At 28.4% G+C, this 11,554-nt stretch overlaps 2 protein-coding genes across 2 annotated transcripts; one reads left to right on the top strand and one right to left on the bottom strand.

The window, feature by feature from the left end:
• Positions 1-3,109: 3,109 nt before the first annotated feature.
• On the bottom strand, positions 3,110-8,203 carry Phum_PHUM523760 (uncharacterized protein; the record flags this gene model as incomplete). The annotated part of the gene is made up of 17 exons (XM_002431334.1): positions 3,110-3,235; positions 3,319-3,499; positions 3,572-3,738; positions 3,811-4,008; positions 4,072-4,293; positions 4,366-4,420; positions 4,489-4,631; positions 4,708-4,905; positions 4,988-5,055; positions 5,147-5,313; positions 5,386-5,516; positions 5,774-5,904; positions 5,990-6,625; positions 6,705-6,837; positions 6,948-7,026; positions 7,113-7,326; positions 8,113-8,203. The coding sequence occupies 17 exons, from the start codon at positions 8,201-8,203 to the stop codon at positions 3,110-3,112; spliced, it is 2,940 nt and encodes a 979-aa protein (XP_002431379.1).
• Positions 8,204-8,597: 394 nt separating this feature from the next.
• On the top strand, positions 8,598-9,404 carry Phum_PHUM523750 (uncharacterized protein; the record flags this gene model as incomplete). The annotated part of the gene is made up of 2 exons (XM_002431333.1): positions 8,598-9,242; positions 9,315-9,404. The coding sequence occupies 2 exons, from the start codon at positions 8,598-8,600 to the stop codon at positions 9,402-9,404; spliced, it is 735 nt and encodes a 244-aa protein (XP_002431378.1).
• Positions 9,405-11,554: the final 2,150 nt, after the last annotated feature.

Genomic DNA, 11,554 nt, shown 5'->3' with positions numbered 1-11,554 from the left:
TATTTATTTAATAATTTTATATTATCATTATCATTTTTATCATTATTATTTAAATTATTGACACCGAAGAAAAATAAATAGATATTAATAAAAATTTTATTTATTCAGGTACAAACAGACTCTATTTAAAAAATGGATTTATAACTAAGGGTTTATCGATTTTGAGGGAGGCGGGGGGAGGGGGAGGAAGAAATAAAAAAAAATGAAAGGTCACTGATAATTAATTGTTGTTGTTGTTACTGGTTGTTGGTTGTGTCGGCTTTGAAAATTTTTTAATTGATGAATGATAATCATTTACAATAAATTTTACAAGTTTTTTTTTTTAAATTGTTTTAAAGGTGTTGAGAAATCAGGGAAAAAAATGAAGACTTTAAATCTATTATTATTATTATTTAAATAGGGCAAATAAATATGGACGTTTTTCGGTTGTTTTCTGAAATAAAGATGGAAACGTGTCGTGTGTGTGGAAAAGTAATAAATGCACGCGTTAATGTTTTTCTATACTCATGGAAATACGTAAAAGGTAAATCAGGCCTCATCAATGCCTCAGAATTTAAATTAAAAAAAAGGCGGGAAAAGAGAGAGAGAGAGAATATGCGGGATAATTGTATAAAGGTTGATCAATCAATCATGCGGTCTCGTAACTAATAATAACTTTTTTCCTTTTTCATTCAAAAAAAAAAAAATAATAATAATAATAAATAAATAAATCAATAAATCAATAAATGATTGCGATCGAAAAAGAAAAAAAATCGATAATTATAATTTTTTTTCTTCTCTTTTCTCTTTTTTTTTTTTAATTAATAAAATATTGGAAAAGTAAAGCAGTCTTACTTTCTCCCGACAATTAATTAAATTTAATTAATAAATCAATAATAATTTTGTATAATTATTATTATTATCATTAATGGGATTTTGCGTAGCGTTTTTTTTAATTTTTTTTTAATTTTTTTTTTTTTTAATTAACATAAAAAACATTCAAAGCCGGTTTTCATTATTATTATTATTACTTTTTTTTGTTTTTTTTTTTTTTTATGTTTACATAACAATTTTAATAAATAAATATACATAAACAACAAAATGGAAACAAACGAAAAAATTATCAATAATGATGATAATGATGATAAATAAATAAAAAATATTAAAAAAAACCTTTTTTTCATTCGAAAAAAGGTTTTCCTCCTACTCCTTATAAAATTTTTATTAACTTATGTAATACTTAATAATAAGAATTATTTATTTATTTATTAAAATTAATAATTTTTTTTTTAAATTTTAATGGGTCGTAACAATCAACATTTAAATAATTTTAAATTTAAATTTAAATTTTTATCAATTGAAAAAGAAAATTAAAAAGAGGCTGAGAGACCTGTGATTATTATTATTAATATCATTATTATTATTATTATTATTTATAACGCTCATGATCGTGCATTTATGTTATATATGTATACATATATATATTTATTAATAGTTTTTTTTTTTTTTTTTTTTAAACACATAAGTTGCATAATAATAATTTATCAAATAATTTGCCATTTTTATTTAAAGATATTTTAAATCTTTTTTTTTCTTGTTACACGTGTTATATTATTATTATTATTATTATTATCATTATTATTATTTTCATTCTGTAAATTAAAAAAAAAAATTAAAAATGGCGTACATTTTTTCTATTCGAAATTTCGTTCATCGATCAATAAATTTTTTTTTTTTAATTTTTACCAACGAAATTTAAAATTTTGTGACATTAATAAAAAAATCTTCGTCCATTTAAAAAAATATCGTGACGTCATACCTTTGCAAAACAAGTTTAAAATTAAATTATTATAAAATATATATATATTTTTTTTCATTAATAATAATAATAATAATAATGATAAGTTACGTTCATAATAAATGGATGGACGCAAAACGATCGAGTTATAAATAATGAAAAAAAAAAAAAATCCCGAATCGGATTTTCCTTTTATTTAATTTTTTTTTTAATAAACATTAATCACTGGAATTTTATTATTATTATTATTATTATTATTAACATTATCATTATCATTATTACTTCCCTCGCTTTTTTTAATAAGAGATACGTACATTTAAAAAAAAATCCAAAATCTTTTTCACGAAATGTAAAAAAAAAATTAAAATTAATTAATTAAAAAATCACATCCATCATTTTCATTTAAATAATAATAATAATAACAGTTATTAAATACGAAAAGAAAAAAATAATTCCAGTTCATTAGTAGCCATTTTGAATTTTAACCGTGAGAGAGCAGAAGAATAAGAAAGATGATTTTAAAAATTTTAAAATTATAGTTTATATAAAATTAAATGGTTCCTTTTATAATAAAAAACCATAAATTCAAATTATTATTATTATTATTACTTAATCGTACGTATGTATACATAATACATACATATATATCATAAATAATTTTTTTTTTTTAATAATTGTATATAAACCTTTGATGACGTGTATATAAATATTACCTTTGTAATTATCACCGTACCTTAAATCATAAATAATCAACATTAATAATATATATTATCACTCATTTTTTTTTAATAAATATAACATTTCATAATATATATCGATTCAGTATATATATATATATATCAACGTAATAACATAGATATATAAAAAATATTACTCTCGTCATAGATATATAATTAAAACAATATATTATATATTTCCTTTCATTTTTTTTAATTAACTCAATAATCAATTTGGCAACAATGTATATAATATATAGAATTTTATTTATTTATTATTATTATTACCCTTTAATATAAATTTCATAAGCATGTTACATAAGTGTATACGTATATTTGTGTAAACAGGTAATTTTTTTTCCAAAAGTAATAATAATAATAATAATTTCAAAGTAATAGTAGTACATAGATATTAATAATAAATGTTAATGATATTTATGTAGATATTATTAAAATTTTTATTACTTTTGATAATATACATATAACGAAGTAATAAAATGTTTGTTTGTTGTTTGTTTGACGTTTAAAAGCGTCAAATTCGGGGAGGGGGAGTGAGGGAGTGAGGGGGAAATATATTGGGAGAAGATGATGCAGATTATCCATTTAAATCCTTTTCTTAATCTTTTTCTTTGACAATAGGCGGAGGAGAATGATTTGGATTTGCCGGTAATGCTTTCAATATGGCGTGTACTTCTTCGGCAACGGCCATAAGAACGAATTCAAATTGTTGTTTTGTTCTCACCTGATGATGGTAAAAAAGGCGTTAAAAAGGTACGTTAAGGTGAAAGAAATTATATAAAAAAAAGGGGGGGGATTAATGATTACCATTAAAAGACGTTGATCTCTTATGTGTTCCAATGTGGCGGCGATATCGATTTCTTTAGCACCTTTAGCCATGCGATTTAAAACCATGTCGATTAAACAATAGGTACCGGTTCTTCCGACTCCGTCGCTGCAGTGAACAACAACCGGACAAGATCTTCCACGGTAAGATTTATTAACTTTTCTAAAAAAATGAGGTATCGGGTTAATATTTTGCCGGAGGAGAAAAAAAAATTAGGAAGGGAAAATGACATACCTGCGAAATTCCAAAAGTGCTTTCGTCGATAACGGTACCCCATTTTCCGGCCATGAAAGAAAATGAAATTGCGTAACGGTTCGCGTTTCTCCGGTTTTTATATTTTTCAAATAAAAACTTCGTACCAAATAATCATCGCACCAAATGTGTTCGCTTACCAAATGTACCTGGAAAACGTTTTTCTTTTAAATATTGTCCGGAAGGGCAGTGGGTGGGAAAGGGGAGGAAAGCGTTTTTACCTCGTATATGTGATATATTTCCGAACCTTCTTCCGGCCAATATCTGTGACACATAGCCGTACCGTTTTCTGTTAAACGAGTCAACATAACCATAACGACGCTACCCTGTTCCCAAACCATTTGCCAAAAATCTGTCGTCGTCTGCGGTAGTGGGCCTTGCGTGGCTATATATGCCGGATTACGTGGATCGTGATCGGTCTGAAATTTTTCATTTTTTTATTTCATTTTCTTATCAGTCGCATACGACAAAGTTTTACTCACGATTGTTGAAGCATTTATGTAACTCGATCCGGAAGCATTGAACAATTCATTTAAAACGACTCGAGCATGGTCATAGGGTAACACGTCACCGTATCTATTTTTTTTTATGTTGTCTTCTTGTAATGCGATCGTCGTCGCACAAGGTTCGGCTTCGTATGCGCAAAGTGCTACCCATTCTTGTTCTAAACGATCTTTATTTTTTAAATGATCTTCCATGTACGACTGAAAATAAAATTTATTTTAAAAATAGAACGGAAAAGACATTTTTTTTTAATAAAAGTTTTGCGGTTTTACCAAAACCATGTGTCCTGTGGATATATCCATGTTTGTCAAAGCAGGTTCTTCGCTCCTGAAACCGGAAAAAGAATTTAGATTAGTGGTCAAAAAGTCCGAATAAAACCCAAATTCAATATTTACCACGAAGATGTGCTAGATCTCGAAGAAGGTGAATGATTTTGTCCTTCGGATTCTTTTGCCAAACTTGTTACTCTATGACTCGCAATGTTTCCCTCTGATTTATCCTGTGCCGTTTTCGATGCCATTCTCGCACGGCACAAATCCTGGAATTAGTGTTTGAATAATTATTTTTACCATCTTTGTTATTTTTATTTAAGAGAATCGTCACGCTTGGCTCACTTGATAGTCTTTGCTCGCTTCCGAATCCATTTGCGAAAGGTTATCAATTTTTTTACTTCCGTGAGGATGTCTTTTTATGATAAAAAATGCCGTACCCACGATGACGACGGCTGCTATGACTGCACATAATAAAAAAGACAAAATCCAAAGCTGTCGTTCGTCTCCACCCAATAGACTTACAGCCGTCGGAGAATGATTCTGGAATGAAACGAATCGTGAAAAATCAAAAAAAATTCCAAAGAGACGACCAATGACGTCATTCTTTTTACCAAATACGAACCTGATTTCCAACTTTGGTTGAAACTATTTCGATTCCTGTCGCTCTCTGTATTGAATCTTTCATCGAATCTAATACAACGTCACGAAATCGATTATTAAAACAAATGACGTAATAATAACGATAATAATAATAATAATAATAATAATAATAATAACTTACCGATTTTTTTAATAGTTTCGCTTGCGTTTAAATTCAAACGATTCGAATCAATTTTAAATTTAACGGAATTTTGATCGACTCTTATGTTGGTAAAAGTGTTTTGAGGAAGATCGAGTAATTCTTCGACTTTACGAACGATTCTAGAACCTTCTTGCCAAGTGTTAACCCTAAAAAAAAATAAAATAAAAATTTTCATATGTAAAAAAAAGGGGGGAGAAAAAAAATGTCGCGGTTCTTACTTGTTTTTAAGTATGACGTAAGCATAATCTTCGTCTTGTTGCTGTGTAAAATCATCTTTTTCTTTAATAGTCGGTTGTACGGTTGTCGTTAAACGTCTTAAACTTGGACTTTCCATCGGAGACCCTCCTTTCTTTTTTTCCAATAAATTAACAAACGTTTTTCCATCCACGTTTTGTTTGTTTGGTTTTTCCGTTTGTTTATCATTTTTTTCTTTCCCTCGTACTAAACGAGGAAATAAAAAAAAAAAAAATTATCAAAACAATTAAAAATGGTGGTACGAATAAATAATACCCATATAACGGTAATTAATATTATTAAAAATTCGTTTGTTTGTTTGTTCGTTTTTTTACCTTCGTTTATTTTTTCGGATTTATTATTTTCTCTAACAAATGCATAATTATTAGTATTGTAAGCCGGTCCTGGTTTTTTAACATCTAAACGTTCCGGACGTTTAAATCCCCAATTTCCGTATGTATTCATAAGTTCTTCCAATGAATCCCGCTGGTTGTTGTCGTCATCTTGTAACAAAAAAAAAAATTAAAATTATTTTCTCTTTTAAAACCAGAAAAACTTTTTTTTTTTAGGAAAATTATTATCATTTACTTTTTCCATCGTCTTTTATATAAACGACACCTCCTTCCGTGTACACGCCATCATTATTATCATCATCGAGTTTGGTAAAATCATTATTATCAGTGATTCCACCGTAACCATCGTAAACGATTTGTCTATCTTCCGGGTAATAATATTCCATAGATTGATCTCCGTTGATAAAAGATAACAATTTCGGATAGAAAACTTCATCTTTTGATTCGTGACCTTTTCTAAATTTTTCCGGAGTGTTGTAATTACGTGAAAAACTTTTCAATAAATTTTTCCGCCTGTCGTTTGTTAAAACTCGGTCGAAAATCGATAAATTTTCGAGATTCGATTCATCGACGTCGTCGTCGTCATCATCGTACCTTAAATTTTTCAAATAAGGATTCGATTTCGAATCGTATTCTTTTCTCAAATCATATTCATTTTCGATATTATAAAGGTAGGGATGTTTGTAAACGTTATCATTATCATTATCATCATCGGGTAACTCGTTGATGTAATTTAAATAACCGGAAGGAATTTCAAAACTGTCCGGTTGTTGCTGTCGTCCTCTTTTTTCATTTTTATTACCATTTTTTAACATGAGAGTTTCTTGAATGTCTGTCATGTAACCGTTTCTCGTTTTGGCTCTGACGCCATCTGGTGATTAAAAAAAAAAATTTTAATTTAAACACAAAACAAACAAACAACCAAATTTTCCTAGAACGTTTGTACTTACTTTCGCCGTTCGTGTCGTCGTTCCAAAAATCCTTACCGATGACCGGTAAATAAATTTCGTCAGCAAATTCTGCATGAGGATCGACAACACTCGGAGTAAATTGTACTTGTCCGACACTTTTCGGATCGATGTCCTAAAAAAAAAAAAAAAAACGAAGGAAACGATTAAATTTCAAAATCCCCGGAGGGCGAGGAGCGAGGCGGAGGGCAGGGGGTGGTAGGGAGGGATGAAAAAAAAATTTACCTGGGAACCGTCATCGAAGTAAAACAAATTTGGATCGTAATCGGGTAAAGAATCGCACAAAGTTTTATCGAAATTTTTCCTAAAAAAGAACAAAATATATATTATTAAATAACGCAAAAGGTTAGCTTAAGGTTTCACCCCGAAAGGAAAAAAAAAGGTACTTACTGATAACGATAAGAAAACAAAAGAGATTTTATAACGCATTGAGTATACACGTGACTCCATCTATATCCGTTTTTAATAAGATTTTCTAATTCTTTTTTAAGTAACCGTAAAAAATCACTTCCGATTTGATATTCGTAAAAATCTTCACCCCCTTCTCCTTCTTCTCCTCCTTCTGTACCATCTTTGTACGATATACATTTTCCAAATGCATTATCTGAAAAATTTTTTTTAACGACGATTATTTCTATGACGTCATAGAACAAAAAGAAAAGAGAAAGAAAAAGAGGAAAAAGGAAAAATGAAATGAAAGTAAACGCAAACATAGAAAAAAATAAAAAAAAAGGTCAAGTTACAATTTTTTGGGCTTCTTCTAAAAGTTATATATATTCGGAATCAGGTTTACAATATTGAAAAAAAAAACAACTATTGCCAACCTAATAATAAAAAAAAAAAAAAAATTTCTTCTCTATTTTAAAAAGAAAAACTTTTTCTTTTTATTGGTTAATAAATTTGATCTTCGTTGGTAGTTAATTTTTCCTTTTTTTTTTTTTCGTGTCAAAAGAAAAAATTAATTAATTTATCGATCGACGTGGAATTAGTGTGTTTGTGGTTTTTAATAAATAAATTAAAAAAAAATTAATAAATAACATCCAATGTACGACATTTTTTTTTTTTTACGGGTTAACGTGAAAAATTGTTTTTCATTTTTTTTTTTTTTTTTTTTTACCCGTCATTATTATTATTATTATTATTAACGTTTTCGTAGAGAGTTATTGATTTTTTTTTAAAGAAAATTTCTATATATATAATTTATTTTATTTTATTTTTGCTTTCTGGAAATTTCTACTTTACCCACGCGTTTTCTTTTTTCCAGCGTTGCTGGAGTTAAAGGAAAATAAATAAATGAAAAAACTCCCACGTAACTTTTTATATTTTTCTACTGTGTCGTGTTTCGTTTTATTTATCAAAATGAAAAAATTTTTTCCTTTTTTTTACGTACCGTCAAAACACCATTCGTCTTCTGGTTTGCATAGTTCGCTGTTGAACAAACAACCTGAAAATACAAAAAAAAAAATTTTTAGGTTTTGCATAGGCACGAAAAACTCGGAAAAGGTTATTATTGGAAAAAATGTCGATTTAATATGGGTCAAGTGTAAAAATGTTATCAAAAAACCAACAGGAATTTAAAGTACCCGTTAATATTATCACTATCTATGCGTGTGCGTGTGGGTGTGCGTGCGCGTGTGCGTGTAATTTAAGTATTTTTTGATTATCCTTTTTAATCGTTTAAATATTTATTAATTTTTATTATGGCAAATAAAAAAAATTTTATTTTTATTTATTTTAGAAAAAAAAAAAATTTAAGGTACGATATGAGTTTAAACCTGAACTAGACACACTAAATTATTTAAAAAGAGAGTGCCAGTTAAAGTGATAACAAGAAAAAAAATTTTATCGTAAAAAGTGATAGAAAAAATGATGATGATGATTAAAAATAATTTAGTGTTTTTATTATTAATCGCGAGCGTGTTTATTGTTCGTGGTGTTGTTGCAGATGATTTTTTAGATTCAAATTTGTATAGACCCAATAATCCTTACTATCCTAACGTACCTAATAATTCGTTCAGACCTAACAATCCGTTTAGACCGAACTACCCCCCAGTTCCAAACAGACCAAATAATTCTTTCAGACCGGGTAAGCCACCCGTTGCATACAATCCAAACAATACTTTTAGACCAAATAACCCACCACCTGTACCAAACAACCCAAATAACTCGTTCAGACCGAACAATCCGTCTGCTCCCAACAAACCGAATAACCCTCCACCAGTTGCAAGCAATCCAAACAACTCCTTGAAACCGAACAACCCTCCGCCAGTTGCAAACAACCCAAACAACTCGTTCAAACCGAACAATCCATCAATCCCCAACTTTCCACCCGTACTCAACAACCCCAACAACACACCCAAACCCCCAATCGATTATTGTAAATTAAAATGTCCTCTTTCGGATTTCACACGATTGATTCATCTTCCGGGTCCGACGAAAAGTCATTTTTACAAATGTGAACTTGGTGTAGGAATTCTTTTCGAATGTCCTCCAAATACGCATTTCAATCCCAGAGATGAGGTACGTCACCCTCCGAATTTTTTTTTTTTAAACGCAAAATTCAGGCATTTAAATTTTAAAATGAAATTTTAGGTATGCGATTGGCCAAGGAGAGCTAAAGCTGTTGCATGTAAAGGTTCACCGAATGCCAACCAGGAAGGTAGCGGCGACGATAGTCCTTGAGCAATATAAAAATTATTAAATTTTTAATGTAAAAATAATAATAATAATAATAATAATAGCACATTTAAAATAAAATTCCTTTGTTTTATTAAACAAAAATTTCCTTTTAATGACGTCATTATAAAAGAAAATTTTTTTTTTTTTTTTACAATTTCAAAAACGTTATTTAAATATTTAAACATCATATCTCATTATCATATAATTAATATTATTATATGATCAAAAGATGATATTATTATTATTATTATTATTAAATAATCAAAAACAAACAGGTCGTTTGTACGTGATAAATAAATAAATAATCTTTTGACGTCATTCGTAACAAACAATTTTATTACCCTTTAAATAAAATTATATCGATCGTGTTTACCCTTAAAGAAAAAAAAAATTTTCCTTTTCTTTTCTTTATTATTATTATTATTTTTTGTTTACTCGTGGAAAAAAAAAATTGTTTAAACAATAAATAATAATAATAATAAATAAAAAATTATCAACGCCCTCGTATTTTTTTTTTATAATTAAACGACATATGGTAATGTACCATTGATAAAAAAAAAAACTGTACGAATTACGTTCGTTGACCTCATTAAAAAAGGGGTCCGCGATAATGATAATAATAATAATAATAATTTTTTTCCAACTTTGTATTTTTCATTGATTATTTTCATATTTATTCATTATTATTATTATTATTAAAAATTTACCTCAAAGTTTATATTAAAATTTAGTTTTTGTCTCCTTCCAATCGGATCACGGGATTCGGGGAACTCCCGAATTTTTTTCATTTAAAATAAATAAAACAATAAATAAATATTTATTAATTTTTATCTCTGATTGTTTGATTGATTGATTGATTGATTTATGGATGTGATTTGAATTCCGGTTAAAAATTTACGACGATAAGAAATAAATAAATTAATTAATTAAAAGGATTTATTTATTTATTTTCATGTACGAATGTAAATATTTTTTATTAATCAAAAAACGTGTGAGAGAGAGAGAGAGTGTATGTGTGTGTGTGTGTGTGTGTGTGTGTGTGTGTGGGTGTAAGAGAGAGAGAGAGAGAGATAGGAACGAATAATCGATTAAATCGCAGAAAATTTATATGAAAAAAAAAATGAATTTACATATGGATGAATATAATATGCGACGCAATTAACATAAAAGTGATTTGTTGTCACTCGATAATAATAATAATAATTAATAAATTAATAAATATATGTACTCACCAACAGGTCCGTCAGTTAAAATAAGATCTTGTCCGATGGTAAACGATACGAAACATGACAATATTAAAAAAAAAATACCATTTATAAGATGGTGGTGATGATGGCGGTGGTGGTGGTGGTGTCGCATAATTATTAACTCTCGGTTATGATTACGAGGAATTATTAAACCTCGTTTATATTACATATAATATATACTTTAATAATATAAAAGTCACATGATCATATTATTATAAGTATCGGATATAAAAAAAAACCATTCTTCCCCCCACCCCCTCGTATTAAAACAAACACTCACACTTTTATTTATTAACCTTTAACCCACGCTCCCCCCCCCGCGACTTCTTCGTATAATATAAACTCGATTAATTTTTATTATTATTATTATTAAATATATATATTATTATTATTAATATATGCTGAACAAAATAAAACAGCTGTTAACAACGCGACGGAGAAAAACGTCTGAACGTTTTTTAAATAAAAAGAAATCTGGTTGGAGAATGTAATAATAATAATGATAAAATGTGCGTGGGTTTCAAATCGATAAATGCTCACCAACGGGAATAAAATGCAACCGTGTTACCATGATTTTTTTTTTTAACCCTTTTACACGAAAATATTTAATAAATAATAATAATAATGATGATGAACGCGGTTGTTTGTTTGTTAATGATTTGTCGTGCGAATAACAAACGCGTTTGTTATTGTTGTTGTTGAATCCGAATTTAAACTATGGAAGAAAACTAAATGAGAAAGAAACGATATCGCATATTACAGCCTGTTGCTCGATCGATACTGGGCAGGTCTGTTGAGAAAATGAAATTTTTTTTTTTCTAAGGGAGGGGGATAACGGGGGGAGAAGGGGGAGAGGGTTGAAAATTTTCCGACGAATCTGACGCAATTCGAAAAAGGTTAAAAATG

The sequence above is a fragment of the Pediculus humanus genome, genomic scaffold, assembly GCF_000006295.1.
Source record: "Pediculus humanus corporis 1103172108285 genomic scaffold, whole genome shotgun sequence".
Lineage (NCBI taxonomy): Eukaryota > Metazoa > Arthropoda > Insecta > Psocodea > Pediculidae > Pediculus > Pediculus humanus.
Note: the sequence above shows the minus strand (reverse complement) of the source record. Positions and strands in the feature narration are given on the sequence as shown.